The following is a 17,815-nucleotide window of genomic DNA, read 5'->3' as shown; positions in this document are numbered from 1 at the left end:
ATGTCAAAGTTAAAGTTAAATGATCATAATTGGGATACAATACAATATAATAATAGGTCGGAAAAGGATAAATGAACTTTATCTGCTTGATATATAACTTAGTGAATTATGCATAAGGGGGATATGCTGTAAACATGACAAGAAATATAAAATATATAATAATACTGAACTCTGTTTTCAGACACAAAGTTTTACATTTCTCGGAGGTTCTGGTTATTTGTCGGATATTTGTGAATATACTCTTAATTGTATTTGAATTATCCGGAGTTTCACATGCAGGTAAAATAATACATTTTCATAACAACTTGCTTAAGATCCTGGATTCGATTCATAGATGGGAAGGGTTCTCCATACGGGCATTATCACAAAACTGACAGTGAGTTAATTTTTGTTATATTCACAACCTACGCTAATTAATTAATGCTCATATCAGTAAATGCAAGTTATTTGTAGTGACATCTAGCGTCACCCACTCGTCAAATAGCATAAATTATCAGTACCACTACTTGACACAGGTGTCAACAGTGTTACATCTGCCTTAAATTTAATATTAAAACAGTTTACAACTTATATTACAAGCAGATATAATTGAAAACATCGTACTTATTAATAATATTGTAATATTACTTAAAAATTGTTGAGCATTAACTTTTAGCAGTACTGATAATTTACGCTAGTTGACGCGTGGGTGACGCTAGATGTCACTACAAATAACTTGCATTTACTGATGTATGAGTTATAACTTTTTCCTTAATTATTAGTCTATGATTTGAGTATACTTTTTCACTTGGCACAGATATTTAATTCTTGGCATAGATAGGTACCTTGTGCCTATGCCTGGCATAGATATACCTACATACTCTGATGCCTGTATTTCCAAGTAGGTATTACGCATACCGCATAAAACTCCTGAAGTTCCAGTGCCACTCCTACCCCCTTATTCATAAACGTACATACATACATACAATCACGCCTGTATCCCATAAAGGCAGAACACATGAAACTACTAAAGCTTCAGTGCCACTCTTTGCAATAAGGGGTTGAAAGAAAACGAAACTGTGACATTGCAGTGACAGGTTGCCAGCCTCTCGCCTACACCACAATTTAACCCATATCCCATAGTCGCCTTCTACGACACCCACGCACGGGAAGAAAGGGGGTGGTGAAATTCTTTACCCGTCACCACACAGGCACATAAACAGGCCACATAGGCAGGGTTCATAAACGTAGGTACTCTAAAGTTATCAAGCCGATAAAGTTCGTTTGTCCTTTTCTATCACACCAATACGTCGGAAAGGGACAAATTAAATTTATCGGCTTGATACCTTTACATTACGTTTACGAATAAGGGGATTAGCATTTAAGATTTATATTTAAGGCATTTACCATCACCCATATCTCACAAAGGACGAAATGGGGAAGGGGGTGATGAATTTCTTAGGCCGTCACTAGACACGCAACTCTGTGAATAAACTTTTTCTAATTGTATATTTATCAGATCTTCGGGTGGGGTCTGAGTTATCTAGACCCGTAGTCCATACTCCAGTAGGCAGCTACCGGGGGCTTCCGGCCCAGGACGGGAATTACTCTATGTTCCTGGGTATTCCGTATGTTATAGTTGATCCACAAAATGTTTTTGGTGTAAGTGCTTTCTTGCTACAACCGTTACTATTCTTTAAAATAATTTTCTTCGTTTTACAAAGAAAGACGTCCATTTACTACTTTTAATATAGTTAAATGGTCAGGTAACTTAGGTAGGTTACGGTAATAACTTTTAAGTAGTTTTCTATAAAATTGTAACTAACTCAGTAATACAATGTAAATAGTTCCCCGTGACACAGGCACAGCCTAGTGCGCGGAGACCCCAGAAATGTAGAAACCTAATTCTGATAATAAACTTCCTTTCTTTCTTTATATGTACATTGGTAATTTTATAAAGATTCAATACCAAAATAATAATTAATTATTTATGTTTTTCAGCCTTCTATTCCGCACAAGTTTAACGGGATATTTGAAGCAGTCGATGATACCTCAAGATGTCCCCAAATTGAAGAATCAATAATAAGTGGCTCACTAGACTGCCTTCACGTCAACATTTATGCACCAAATAGTGCTAGTATTGATAATCCCTTGCCTGTTATGGTCCACATATTTGGGGGGAAATTCCTATTCGGATATGCAGGCAGATACTTATATGGCCCACGCTTCTTAGTCAGACATGACATTATTTTCATTTCATTTAACTATCGCGTAGGCCCTTATGGTTTTATGTGCCTAAGTAATTCTAAAGTGCCAGGGAATCAGGGTTTAAAAGATCAAGTACAAGCGTTACGTTGGATTAAAGAAAATATGAAATACTTTGGCGGAGACGACTCCAAAATCACTTTAGCAGGAAACAGTGCTGGTGCAGTGTCAGTAGATTACCACCAGTACTATCTACAAGAACAGCTCTATAATAGAGCTATTGTGCAAAGTGGCGTTGTTATAAGCCAAGAAATGGTTATGAATTCCAAACCTGATTCAGATGCTCCTATAATATTAGCAAAGAAATTGAATTTTACAACGAATGATGTAAATAAGGCTTTATTATTTCTCAATGAAGTAGAGCCTCATGTACTCAGTGGTGCAACAGAGTATTCTGGTATACATTTTGGACCGTGTGTGGAAAAGAAATCCAAGGACGCCGATAATTATATAACGGAATACCCAACACATTTGAACACCGTTAGTCAGACTGGTGTCGATGTATTGATTGGTATAACTAACGACGAAGGCTACTCGCTAGTAGATATGTATTTAAAAGATGGTCAGTTACAGTGTAAAGACTTCCTGTATACGATTTTAGCAACTCATTTTGAAGTTATAAATCAAAGAAAGCTTTCAGATGATATACATAGGATTGTTCGGTTGTTTTACTATGGTGATGATAATCAATGTGCAGGTAACAAGAGACCTGAAATAAATATGTATGCTGATTTTTGTATTAACAGTCCGACTTTAAGGACTGTTAAAAAATATTTGGATAGTGGCATAGACAACATGTACTTCTATGTGTTTTCATTTGCCGGTGAAAGGAATTATGCTAAAGTTTACTTTAATGTATCAACTGCAATCGAAGGTGCTATTCACGGAGATGAACTAGGATATTTGTATGACATGGCTAACATGACATGGCTAATGGCATGGTTACGTGATGAAGATGTGCTGATTATAGACAGGATGACCGAACTTTGGACCAATTTTGTTAAATACGGGTATACGTGTTTTATAATATTTATGAGACTGTATTATTGCTTTTATATTTATCTTGATTTTTGAAATTTGGAAGTGTATATGTTACATCATCTTCATAAACCATAAAAGTTTTCTTCTCTTCTTTAGTCGTTCCCTCAATGCTGAGGATCGTGACATCATGTCATTCTGTTGAAGACTAGGTCTCTCCATAGGCGTCTGTTCCTCGCCAAGCGCATGGCCTCGTGCAGTTTTAATCACATGGGTGCAGTAATTTGAGCACACCATCTAGTAGGGGGAGGTGCCTGAGGTCTCGTGCCTTCAACTTTGACCGTCATAATTATTCTCTCGAGGCTATCTGGCGGGCGACGTGAAATGTGACCGAAATAACTAAGAGTATGGTCCTGACATATAAAAGTTTTAGGTGAATGATAATTGGTACATTGTCATATTACAATGAATAGCTATAAAATTGTTTTTCAATTTAAGTCTATATTTCAGAAACCCAACACCGAAGCCAACCAAGTTGGTTCCTGTGCAATGGCCGCGCGTATCGGAAGACAAGCTGCCATATTTGAAGATCGACACTGAACTACGCCTAGGGTCCAGACCGATGCACGAGCGGATGAGCTTTCTAGATCTTCTGGACCTTGAAAGTTATTAAAAGTGAATATCAATGGAACAGGGAAGAATCATTAAGACAATATCATTATACAAAAAATATGTTTTGCTTGTTTTATTTCAAAGTCAACGTCAAGTTCAACGAGGGTGCGGTATGCTGACGACGGGAGGACTTACGGAACTAATTTGTTCCGTCTATTGTCCTTTGAGTCTTTGGCAACCCGAACCCTCCTTAGAACTTGTACACTCCTTTTCGCTGTGTGCTTATATTGGGTTGGTAAGAAAGTAATGAGCGAATCATAACCAATATAGTAATTTTTATTTAATTTATTATTTTAATCATTTATCAAAAATATAATGGCCTTCGTTATCTACTACTTGTCTCCATCGTTCTGGTAAAGAATGAATAGCATCAGCGAAGAAGTTCTTAGGTTTAGATTCAAAAAACTCAGCTATGTACTGTCGTAGATGGGCTTGATCATCGAACTTTTTTTCATTCAAGGCATTGCTTAGCGATCTGAACAATGCGTAATCCGTAGGTGCCAAGTCTGGAGAGTACGGTGGATGAGGTATCACTTTCCAACCTAGCTCCAATAGCTTTAGCCGAGTCACTTTTGCAATGTGTGGGCGAGCATTGTCGTGTAAGAAAAAAACTTTAGCATGCTGTGGACGATTCTGACAGATTTTTTGGTTTAAATTTTCAAGCTGATTACAGTATACTTATGCAGTAACAGTCATTCCACTTGGTAGGAGTTCCCAGTGAATAATACCATGAATATCCCACCAAACGGACAGCATAACTTTTTTCGGGTGAGGCTCTGTTTTTGGTGCCTCTATTCCTTTTTCGTTTGGAGCTAGCCACTGACGTTTGCGTGTGTGATTTATATATAAGACCCATTTTTCATCTCCAGTGATAAGACGGTCCAACCAGTTGAATGTGCGGCGAAAAGACAGAAGTTGTATGCAGATATCGGCACGGCGGTTTAGTTGATCTCTATCAAGTTCGTGCGGTATCCAAACACTGTATTTGTAGTTTTTTCCCAACTTGTGTAAATGTGTTTCTATGGTGACATGAGAGCAGCCTAACTCGGTAGCAAGAGTACGACTCGTTAGCCTCGGTTCTCCTTCAATTAAGGTTTTTAATTTGGCTACATCAATATTCACCGATCGACCAGACTTAGGTTGATCTGATAATGAAAAGTCGCCACTACGAAACCGCTGGAACCATCGTTTCGCCGTGGCCTCAGACACAACTTCAGGAGCAACACGCTGACATATAGTACGCACTGCTTCGGCGGCTGAATGGCCAGACAGAAATTCATATAGTAAGCGATGCCTTACATGCACTTTTAATTCGTCCATTTTCTTCCTTATATTAGCTCGGCGACAGCTAGTGAATGACTGACGAGAAACCGTGCGACTCGCCCTTTATATACTTTCGACCATAGAAGATTCTAGAACTCTCTCAAAAAATTTATGTGGAATTCAATCGTTCGCTCATTACTTTCTTACCAACCCAATACTTAACACAGCAAAAGGGAGTTTACAAGTTTCTAATGGGGTGGCAACGCGCAAGTGACACTCTTTAAGTTGCAGAAGTCCATAGGTTACGGTGACCGCTTTCCATCAGGCGGACCGTATGCTTGTTTGCCACCGACGTAGTATACAAAAAAGTAATAGAAAAAGAAACCAGTTCATTAAAAATTAAATGCAATCATCATCGAAGCTGTCGAAAAACATCCCATTTTAACAGTAGGTCTTCCCCAGAGATCTCTGCAACGACAAATCGTACCCTTTTCGCTTAGCATCACGAGATCGGGTAGCTGCTATCAGACAGACAGACTAGCTAGGAGACAGACCCGCTATCAAAATACAGCAGCCTGTATGCATACTAACAAACGAATTGAAACAATTAAATATTACTGCATTCAAACGACAATTGCATGAATGGCTTAAAAAATTTAATTTTTATAACACAAAAGAGTTTTTGAACATGAAAAATAATTAATTAACCTTGAATGACTTTATATTTTAAAGGAATGAAATGTATAAAATTGAATAATGTATAAATTTGCATGATATTCTTATAAGTTTTTTGTATATAGTTTGTGTACATGTGTAGTTTGCATACCATTAATGGTTAAACATGAGACTTACCACCCATCGCATTAACACCCGTGTAATTGGTATTGTTTAAAGCAAATAAATTATTCTTATTCTTACTATGTATAGATACAATACTTTTATTATTTTTATATTATAAAGTCAATGCGGATATGTACGATATGTGGAGAATAGTATTTGGCCTTCGTATTTGGGCTTTGAAACAATAATCAGAAGGCGATTTTTGAATCTCGCATACGGGATTTTGTCCCTAAAATACCGGTTGAAAACAGTGACTTGCTTTTAATTTTTAATGACAATTTTCTAAATTCGAACGGGTGAGACTCAAAAATTGGCCTGCAGTGTTGAATTGATTCATACATGCACCACGTATAATAACTAAAAACTCACTGAAGATCACTACACACGTCAGGAGGTTATATAAAATGTTTACATATTCATCTCTCCGTTAAACTCTAGTGAGATCACCTCGGCAATACGTATCCAATTATCTATCGTTATAATTATTTATATGTTTGTGACGACCGGTCTGGCCTAGCGGGTAGTGACCCTGCCTGCTAAGCTGCAGTTCCGGGTTCGAATCCCGGTAAGGGCATGCATTTGTGTGGTGAGCACAGATATTTGTTCCTATCACGGATGTTTTCTATATATCGTTGTCTGAGTACCCAGGTACCCACAACACAAGCCTTCTTGAGCTTAACGTGGGACTTAATCGATCTGTGTAAGAATGTCCTATGGTATTTATTTATTTATTCATATTAATTACAATCTAGGAATGTAAATGATAAAATATCGATTTGTCTGCTTTTATTTATCTTCCGTGACGAGCTTATCCGACCACTTTCTTACTAGTTAGATCGTCATGGTCACGATAATTAGATAAGAACCGTTTTAAATCCTGACTTTAGCTCATTTCAAAGGATATCGACAGTGAAAGTACCTGTGTCAACGCCGCAGCAGTAATGCCTCAACAGTAACGTACTTGCAGTGGACATTTGAAACATTAAGCTCTGAACATGACAATTCTATAATAGTGAATTCTTTTTTTTTTTCAGACAAAAAGTATTAAGTTTCTCTGAGGTTCTGGTAACCTGTCGGATATTTGTATATGTACTGTTAATTGTATTACAATTATCTGAAGCTTCAGATACAGGTAAGAAATTATTTTCTGTTCATAGTGTCCGATGGTCTTTGGTTCGACTATATTAGGTACTTTTTGCTAGGCTCGGATATAATATGATTCTAGGAAAACTTACTTACTGCCAATGTGGATCTTGGCCTCCGACACTAGATTCCGCCATTCGCTCCTATCCTGTGCGGTCTGTTGCCACTCGGTCACTAGAAGGTCACACAGCTCTTTCTCGGGTATTTATGGGTGATTCTAGTCATGTCCATAATTATGAAGAACATGCATAAACTCAGGCCTCTATTTTAATTTAGGGTCAATAGAAAATAAAATTGTGTTATTGCAGTGACAGCTTGCTAGCCAATCGCCCCACATTCAAACCCATAATTATACTACAATCAACATCTACGACACCAACCGAAGGAAAAGGGGTGATGGAATTCTGAGACCGTAACTTCACGGACAACCCTGTGAATAAAATTTGTCTTTTTTTTTTTAGATAGCCCGTTTATGTGTCCCACTGCTGGGCAAAGGCCTCTCCCCGTGATTTCCACAGCTCCCGTTGGTGTGCTATTTCTGGCCAATTAGTCATGAAGGTGTCAAAGTCGTCCCGCCATCTCCGTCTGGGCCTTCCACGTCCGCGCTTAATTTGAGGCATCCACTTGGTGGCTATGCTGGCCCACCTATCCGGGTGCATGCGACAAACGTGGCCTGCCCAGTCCCACTTTAGTTTTTAATAAATTTGTCTAAATGTGTTTTTTTTTTTCAGATCTTCCAGTGAGTTCTGAGTTATCCAGACCCATAGTCCATACTCCAGTAGGCATCTACCGGGGGCTTCGAGCCCAGGACGGGAATTACTCTATGTTCCTGGGTATACCGTATGCGATAGTTGATCCGCAAAATGTTTTTGGTGTAAGTACTTTTTTGCTACCATTTCTTTTAATGATTTGATTCTTTTTACAAGAATATCAAAAAACTACTTTTGTTCTCATTAGAAGGTTAGTGTAGAACACAAGTTTATTGGTTGATCATCGTGACCGTCACTTTCTACCTATAACAAGTACTCTTTAAATGCGAAACCAATATAAGAAAAAAAAAACTAGAACTCATTGTGAGATGTTTTATTTCCTTGACACTTTCTATTTCTAAACCAAATCCAAACTAATCTTTGTGTTAAATTTCAGCCTTCTATTCCGCACAAGTTTAACGGGATATTTGAAGCAATTAATGATAACTCAAGATGTCCCCAAATTGAAGAATCAATAATAAGTGGCTCACTGGACTGCCTACACGTCCATATTTATGCACCAAATAGTGCTAGTATTGATAATCCCTTGCCTGTTATGGTTCACATATTTGGGGGGAAATTTTTATTCGGATTTGCAGGCAGATACTTATATGGCCCACGATTTTTAGTCAGACATGACATAATTTTCATTTCATTTAACTATCGGCTAGGCCCTTATGGTTTTATGTGCCTAAATAATTCTAAAGTGCCTGGGAACCAGGGTTTAAAAGATCAAGTGCAAGCATTACGTTGGATTAAAGAAAATATAAAATACTTCGGCGGAGACGACTCCAAAATCACTTTAGCAGGGAACAGTGCTGGTGCAGTGTCTGTAGATTTTCACCAGTATTATCTACAGGAACAACTTTATCATAGAGCGATTGTTCAAAGTGGCGTTGCATTGACTCGAGATGTTGGCAGGAGTTTAGAACCTGATCGATATGCTCCTATAAAATTAGCAAAGGAACTGAATTTTACAACGGCTGATATAAATAAAGCTTTATTGTTTCTCAACCAATTAGAGCCGCGCGTACTTGTTGGCGCAACAGAGACTTCTGGTATAAATTTAGGACCATGTATTGAAAACCAATTCAAGAATGTTGAAAATTTTATAACGAAAAGTTCAATAAACGTGAAAATCGTCAGTCAAAGGGATGTCGATGTTTTGATTGGTATAACTAGCGACGAAGGCTATTCGCTACTAGGTCTGTACTTACAAAGTGGTAAATATAAATGTAAAGACTTGATGTCTTTACTTTTAGAAACTAATTTTGAATTTAGAAATGAAAGTCAGCTTTCAGATGATATACAAAGGATTGTTCAGTTGTTTTACTATGGTGATGATAATCAATGTACAGAAAACAAGAGAACTGAAATTAAAATATATGGTGATTTTTTTACTAACAGCCCTACTTTAAGGACTATTACAAAATATTTGGATAGTGGCATAGAAAACATGTATTTCTATATGTTTTCATTTGCCGGTGAAAGGAATTATGCCAAAGACTACTTAAATGTAACATCTACAGTCGGGGGTGCTATTCACGCAGATGAACTAGGATATTTGTATGACATTTCTTACATGAAAAAGCGGTTGCGTGATGAAGATATGCTAATGGTAGACAAGATGACCGAACTTTGGACTAATTTTGTAAAATACGGGTACGTGTTTCATTTAAATTATTCTAATTTAAGCACCTCGTGCTATCGAAGAAATTTAATTACCAAATTCAGTTGTCAAGTGGTTGAAAAATGCAATCTGTATGTTAGAAGATGAGTACCTGCCTATATGCTAAGCAACAAACAAATCGCATCTTTATTTCAGGAATCCAACCCCGAAACCATCCAAGTTGGTGCCTCTGCAGTGGCCGCGCGTCTCGCATGACAAGATGTCATATTTGGAGATCGACACTGAATTGCGTCTTGGATCCAGACCGATGCACGAGCGGATGAGCTTTCTAGACCTTTTGTACAAGCATTTAAGACGTTATCAAAAGTGAATAATGCAAGATTGAAAAATGAAGCAGGGGATGGACATAATTATAAACAATGCAATATTTTCACACTTTTATTTCAAAGTAATGGATGAAAAAAATAGGTTTAGGCATTATCAAGTCAACCAAAACACGTACAGTCTTAGAATAAAATAGAATATAATTTATTTCAGTATAAAATCACAGTCCTACAATGCATACACAGTGAAAAAAAAACAAAGACCTCTAACTATCAGTTTGAACACTTAGCATGTCCGGTCCTACCTTAGTAGTACCAACGCTGGTCTTCTGCGAATTACTGTAAGGAGCGTAGTTGAACACAGCTATTTAGTTACATTAGTTCAGTTGGTTTTAAACTTAGGACTGCTCCAAGGATCTTTGCAACAACAGGTCATACGCTATCCTCATCCAACATCTCTTTGAAATCTCAACCTTGTGTTTCTTCGTCTTGACTATTTTCTGGTTCATGGTTGCCACTCCAAAACCTTTTTATTTAAAGTTCCGTAGCCGAAATAAATAAATCGGAACCCTTACATGTGTCTATTTCTCTGTTTGTGTGAATTTCTTTACAACAGTCCTTAAGTATTTTCCTCTGTGGACAGTAAATATTTCTTTTAGTAGTTTTTTATGATTAAAATGCTTCTTTTAGATAAAATTTGATATTGAATCCAATTAAGGAGATGCAATATGTTTTCCTGGCTTCATCATAGCTTAATTACGTTGTTTTTCCTAATTATTTAAACACAAGAGAAAAACCGATACCTCATCCTTTCGCGGTTAGCACAGGGAAATAACAAATTTAAATAAGTACGACCCATACAAAATGTTTACAAGTTTGCTAAAGACATTCCAAGAACGATTTGATTTTGAACGTAATAAAATAATATTACTTGTTTATTCTATTGTCTATCAATTCATATGGGTAGAATCAACCTGATGGTTATTAACTAAACTAAAAACGACCTTATCCGTTTTCAGACCTCTAATAAGATTATCTTTCAGTATACCAATTTTTTAACTTTTCTACAAGACGATTCAATGAACGCAAAGCTTTGTGAATGTGACAAGGAATCGATTCACGGCACATTTAACCTGTCAATAACAACCCGATACTGTTCCTGATTCCCCCTTTACCTATTTTAGATAAGATATAGATAAAAGACATTTATTCATGACGATCACATAACATGTACGGACATGTACAGACATCAAACATAAAATGGCAAAGAACAAAATGACATAAAAATGTTCATCATGAAATGGACCCAACTCAGCATGATGCTAGCCATGTAGCCAGCGCTGATCTTCCGTAGGGCCCATTTGGTGATGCCACGACAGATAACACATTAATTTATTTTATTAATAGAAGAAGAGCTTTTTGGTGTTGGTTAAGAATTTCACCATCCGCTTTCCTCCCGTAGGTGTCGTTGAAGGTTGTCTATTGTTTGCCCGACAGTCATCTAAATATATAAAAGAAGAAGCTGACTGACTGACTGACTGACTGACTGACTGACATATCAACGCACAGCCGAAACCGCTGGTCCTAGAGATTTCAAATTTGGCACGTAGGTTCCTTATATAGTGTAGAGGAGCACTAAGAAAGGATTTTTCAAAATTCACCTCCTAAGGGGGTCAAATGGGGGTTCAAAGTTTGTATGGGGAAACAAGATTAGTTTGACTATTTTATTCGAAACTTCACAGGAAGATTCCTTAAGACATATGACTGAATACGTGTTTCAGGTTTTTTGAAAATTTAACCCCTAAAAGGGTGAAAAGGGGGTGATAAAGTCAAAAAATCAATATGGGTATCGTTTTTATGGTTTATCGGGTCGCTGATCACGATAAATACAACGTTTTTAAAATCTAACGAGGCGGAAGTGAAATACCTTCTCCCCTGTTGTGGTGCAATGGGGTTTAAATATCAAAAAAATATATAAAAGAAGATATTGACTGACTGACTGACATATCAACACACAGCCGAAACCGCTGGTCCTAGAGATTTCAAATTTGGCACGTAGGTTCCTTATATGGTGTAGAGGAGCACTAAGAAAGGATTTTCCAAAATTCACCTCCTAAGGGGGTCAAATGGGGGTTCAAAGTTTGTATGGGGAAACAAGATTAGTTGGACTATTTTATTCGAAACTTCACAGGAAGATTCCTTAAGACATATGACTGAATACGTGTTTCAGGTTTTTTGAAAATTTAACCCCTAAAAGGGTGAAAAGGGGGGTGATAAAGTAAAAAAATCAATATGGGTATCGTTTTTATGGTTTATCGGGTCGCTGATCACGATAAATACAACGTTTTTAAAATCTAACGAGGCGGAAGTGAAATACCTTCTGCCCTGTTGTGGTGCAATGGGGTTTAAATATATAAAAGAAGATATTGACTGACTGATTGATATATCAACACACAGCCGAAACCACTGGTCCTAGAGATTTCATATTTGGCACATAGGCGTAGAGGAGCCCTAAGAAAGGATTTTTCAAAATTCTCCTCTTAAAAGGGTGAAATGGGGGTTCAAAGTTTGTATGGGAAAACAAGATTAGTTTGACTAACATTCGAAACTTCACAGGAGGATTCCTAAAGACATATTATGACTAAATACATGTTTCAGGTTTTTTGAAAATTTGACCCCTAAAGGGGTGCAAGGGGGGTAAAGTCAAAAACACAATATGGGTATCGTTTTTATGGTTTATCGGGTCGCTGATCACGATAAATACAACGATTTTAAAATCTAATGAGGTGGAAAAGAAATTTTCTCCCCTGTTGTTGTGCAATGGGGTTAAAATATCCAAAATAGCCATAAGTATAGCTTTAGTTTTTATCTTTACTTCTGGTTCAAGAGATTTCAAATTGACACGGAAGTTCCTTAGAGGAGCACTAAGAAAGGATTTTTCAAAGTTCACCTCCTAGCATGATAATTTGACAGGGGCAAGGACAGGGACAGGGCCAGGGACAGGGACAGGGACAGGGACAGGGACGGGATAGGGTTAGGGATAGGGATAGGGATAGGGATAGGGATAGGGATTAGGATTGGGATTGGGATTGGGATTGGGATTGGGATAGGGATAGGGATAGGGATAGGGATTGGGATTGGGATTGGGATTGGGATTGGGATTGGGATTGGGATAGGGATAGGGATAGGGATAGGGATAGGGATAGGGGTGGGGGTGGGGGTGGGGGTGGGGGATATAGGGATAGGGATAGGGATAGGGATAGGGATAGGGATAGGATAGGGATAGGGATAGGGATAGGGATAGGGATAGGGATAGGGATTAGGGATTGGGATTGGGATTGGGATAGGGATAGGGATAGGGATAGGGATAGGGATAGGGATAGGGATAGGGATAGGGATAGGGATAGGGATAGGGATAGGGATAGGGATAGGGATAGGGATAGGGATAGGGATAGGGATAGGGATAGGGATAGGGATAGGGATAGGGATAGGGATAGGGATAGGGATAGGGATAGGGATAGGGATAGGGATAGGGATAGGGATAGGGATAGGGATAGGGATAGGGATAGGGATAGGGATAGGGATAGGGATAGGGATAGGGATAGGGATAGGGATAGGGATAGGGATAGGGATAGGGATAGGGATAGGGATAGGGATAGGGATAGGGATAGGGATAGGGATAGGGATAGGGATAGGGATAGGGATAGGGATAGGGATAGGGATAGGGATAGGGATAGGGATAGGGATAGGGATAGGGATAGAAATAGGGATAGGGATACGGATAGGGATAAAAATAGGGGACGGGGACGGGGATAGGGCCCCTATCCATATCCCCGTCCCCGTCCCCTATTTTTATCCCAGGGGCGGGGACAGAGACGGGACGGGAACGGGGACGGGGACAAAGATAGAGATAGGGATGGGGACAACGATAGAGATAGGGACGGGGATAAGAATAGGGATTGGGGTCGGAATAATCATATAAGTCAAGTAAATCAAATAATAAGCAATCGATATCTAGGCAGTGTAAAATACAGGTGGCTCAGTGGGAAGGTATTAGTAAGTAGGCATCGGCGAGTATCCTGCATCCGTAATAACTATTACATTCAATGTGCTGTAAGAAGATCGTTGTTTGCTTGCCTTTTATATGTTTACGTTTGCAATAAGTATAAGCAAAATGAAAAAAATTGTAAGCGATAATGCAAGGAAGTACTTTTTACCCTACCGACCATAGCGTCGAGATACTGGCTATGTGGGTTGTATGAAGTTTCCCCAGTATAAATATTTATATAGGTAAAATACATACATATTCGTACCTACTACCTGCGCTGTGGTCGCTGTGTAACAATTCTACAATCATTGCAAGAATTTCTTTAAAAACAATAGGTTAAGGTACAGTCAGCCAAAACCGGACCGTACAGCAAATAGATCAGTTACAATGGCCCTCCAGTCGAGAATTGCCCCGCTTTACCTTAATCGAAATAATCGCGGACAGATGTACCTACAAAGAAACCTACGGATCCAAATGAAAATCTTAGTTTTTGTAAACGTTTCAATAAGAATACTTTTATTACGCGGGCGAAGCCGCGGGTAAAAGCTAGTTTAACATAATATTCATATGCCCGAATCTAACTTGCCTGAATTTCATTTGCCCGAATGATTTGTTTACCATAAAAATTGTATGACATACTGGTTGTTTATGCGAACATTACCTTCCATAATCATACAATGCCATACTATTTGTTAGCCATATTATTAAGTGCAATAATATGGTTTAATATAATATTCAAACGCCATAAGCAATTATTGCCATATTAATTGTTGCTCATATTATTACCTAAGCTACTTTCTACTAGCAGTTTCATTTTCCAAGGGGTCGCAGTTCTAACCTAACCTAACCTACTTTTCAAGCAGTTTAATTTTCCAGGGGGTCACAGTTCTAACCTAACCTAACCTACTTTCTGATAGCAGTTTCATTTTCCAGGGGTCGCAGTTCTAACCTAACCTAACCTTGATAGCATTTTCATTTTTCAGGGTGCCACAGTTCTAACCTAACCTAACCTACTTTTCAAGCAGTTTCATTTTCCAGGGGTCACAGTTCTAACCTAACCTAACCTACTTTCTGATAGCAGTTTTATTTTCCAGGGGTCACAGTTCTAACTTAACCTACTTTCTGATAGCAATTTCATTCTCTAGTACTTCTAGTAGTGTCGTCTCTGTGATAATTACACATTTCGATGATTCTGCCAACACACATTATGGAAATTGACTTTTCTGGTCGCTAATTTGGATGACAAATGATGTTATGGAGTGTGGTAATTACTGATTTCGATGATTCTGACAAATGACATTATGGAAACTGACTTTATGGGAAACAAAGTTTCTGGCACTTGATTAATATAGTAAACAATGATTATGGCATAAGATGTTATGAGAAACAATATTATGATTATTGAATAGGGTGGCAAATAAGGTAGCAAATAAGGTAGCGACGTAGGGAACAAATCATATTATTTTATTAAATTCTTGCTTGCTTTTGAAATTATTAACCCCCGACGCAAAAACGAAGGGGTGTTATAAGTTTAACGTGTATGTCTGTCTGTCTGTCCGTCTGTCTGTCTGTCTGTCTGTCTGTCTGTCTGTCTGTCTGTCTGTCTATCTGTCCGTCTGTCTGTGTGTGTGTGTGTCTGTCTGTGGCATCGTAGCTCCCGAACGGATGAACCGATTTTAATTTTTGTTTTTTTTTTGTCTGAAAGCTGAGTTAGTCGGGAGTGTTCTTAGCCATGTTTCATGAAAATCGGTCCACTATGTCGCGGTCGGGGGTTTTTTCAAAATTTTAATTTTTGGTTATTATAGAATAGACAATCGTACAAATGTCTCAAGGTTTAGAAGCAGTTACTTATTGATATAGCTATTGAACTTGTATCTAAAAAAAGTGAAATAAACTTTGCGTATTTGCACAATTTTGGGCCAGCTCATCGGTAGCCCGAGTATCGAGGTCTTCGAGCCCAGGACGGGAATTCCTCTATATTCCTGGGTATCATGTACGCTAAAGTTGATCCAGATAAATGTTTTTAGTGAAAACATTGAAAGTTGTATACAGTAAATAATAAATAATTGAATAATAAATAGATAAATATTATAGGACATTCTTCTTACACGGATTGACTGAGATGCCCTTACCGGGATTCGAACCCAGGACCGCGGCTCAGCAGGCAGGGTCACTACCGGCTGAGCTAGATCGGTCGTCAAACAGTGCCATTACAGTTTTGTTCCCTGCCCTGGCGTCCTGAGAGTCTCTTTGTAAGTCTTTAACACGTTCCCTGTGTAACCGACAACCAGAAATTGACTCCTCGCGTACATTTTTATTTTTTGTAAAATAATTCGGAACTGTATTATTTTGTTATATTTATTTACAAAAATATCATTTATGACAACCGTTTTCCCCATTTTCCCATGTGAACCACATGTGATGCACACACGTATTTATAGCCTTCTAAACTAGTGCCCACAATGTGATACATGCACGTATTATCTCATTGCTGAGTGCATCACTCCTATATTTATATATATTTTTTAAGTAATTTGACGGTTCTTTTGTTTCTATACCGGGTGGGGCCTGTAACAAAAGCAAAAAATTAAACTGTAGGCTGTACTCCTTACACAGACCAACATTTGTTCAGCGACTTTTAAAAATAACTTGTATTTTGTTATTTATCACCCTTGAAAGTTTTTCCTAAGAGGTAATGTATTGCGAATTCTGTTAAGTCTAAAGTGTGACTGACAACGTCAATGACAACAATAATGGCGTCCATTGAAGCTAATATTTATTTTGTATGAAAAATAAGAAAATTAAAGACTTCATAATTTTTAAAAGTCGCTGAAGAAATGTTGGTCAGTTTAAGGAGTACAGCCTACAGTTTAATTTTTTGCTTTTGTTACAGGCCCCACCCTGTATATGTGGCCTACGTTAGTTTCTGCCATTTTTTTGAAGGAAGAAAGTTTCACAAAAGTTTGATTGAGTATATGAATATGCCTAATAGTCACCTGTCAGAAGGGTTTGGTAAGGCGGAAGTTAATCATGAAATGCTCTTCAGAACTAAAGGCGATTAGTTAATTTTGCCATATACCTACTTATGAATAAATTTATATAATTTTGGAGGGAGTGATAGAGAAAATGTAATGTAATGTAGTGTAATAATGTAATAATTGTCTAAAGGATAGGATACCCCTAAATATATTATGTAGAAATTCTTGTAGAACGGTCACCACGACACAGGCCTCGCCTAGTGTGGGACCACAGATATAGTTGTAAAATTTTATGTCATTTTTTCTAATAAACACATTTTTTTTTTAATCATAGACGAATTGGAGCAAATTGATGGTTCTAACATTTCTGGTGATAAGACTTGTATCGTCCTTGGACTATTGATGACATAAATAAAATACTTTATCAATCATGATTATCTTGAAGATTCCAAAATCAAACAATTGTAGATTACATTGTTTTGCAAAAACCTACTAAGACATAGCCTGAACCAGGTTTGCCGCCTCTAGTTCAAAATGAAGAATGTGTGCTGTCAGTACCAAATTTTACGGCTGTAAACTGACAATCTGGAGCTTTATCTAGTTCAATTCTTGCATCACAATTTACAAATTTATTTGGTTAGTCTTTTGTTCTCAATATAACGTGCCATTAATGCAAATAATTAATATTGTTTAGTTATTAAAGATAAAAAAAGTTTTTTTTAAACAACCATTACCTGGCAACGTTATGAAAATGTCCTCCGGACGCACGTGTTTTCTAGTCAAGTTTTCGTACCCAATATGTGCACGTAAATAAAAAACATCTAGCTCACACGTGAAATTTTTGGCGATGCCCCCTTTATAGGGCACTGGTCTCAAAAAAGACCACCCTGTATGACTATCTTTTTGTATTTTTTTCTTGTTCAGAATTTTTAGGACTACAGGATGGC

At 37.8% G+C, this 17,815-nt stretch overlaps 1 protein-coding gene across 1 annotated transcript; it reads left to right on the top strand.

Moving 5' to 3' along the window:
- Window positions 1-6,868: 6,868 nt before the first annotated feature.
- Window positions 6,869-9,948, top strand: LOC125229063 (carboxylesterase 4A-like). The gene is made up of 5 exons (XM_048133839.1): window positions 6,869-6,949; window positions 7,032-7,129; window positions 7,872-8,014; window positions 8,287-9,551; window positions 9,715-9,948. Exons 1-5 carry the CDS (start codon window positions 6,939-6,941, stop codon window positions 9,887-9,889), a joined length of 1,692 nt encoding a protein of 563 aa, XP_047989796.1. The 5' UTR covers window positions 6,869-6,938; the 3' UTR covers window positions 9,890-9,948.
- The last annotated feature ends 7,867 nt before the right edge of the window (window positions 9,949-17,815 follow it).

Source organism: Leguminivora glycinivorella, chromosome 8 (assembly GCF_023078275.1).
Source record: "Leguminivora glycinivorella isolate SPB_JAAS2020 chromosome 8, LegGlyc_1.1, whole genome shotgun sequence".
In the NCBI taxonomy this organism is placed as follows: Eukaryota; Metazoa; Arthropoda; class Insecta; order Lepidoptera; family Tortricidae; genus Leguminivora; species Leguminivora glycinivorella.
Note: the sequence above shows the minus strand (reverse complement) of the source record. Positions and strands in the feature narration are given on the sequence as shown.

Bases quoted from the DNA above. Each gene is read 5' to 3' on its own strand.
- LOC125229063 (XM_048133839.1), top strand. The intron at 8,015-8,286 runs GTAAGTACTTTT...GTTAAATTTCAG, and splicing joins ATCCGCAAAATGTTTTTGGT to CCTTCTATTCCGCACAAGTT. The intron at 9,552-9,714 runs GTACGTGTTTCA...TCTTTATTTCAG, and splicing joins ACTAATTTTGTAAAATACGG to GAATCCAACCCCGAAACCAT.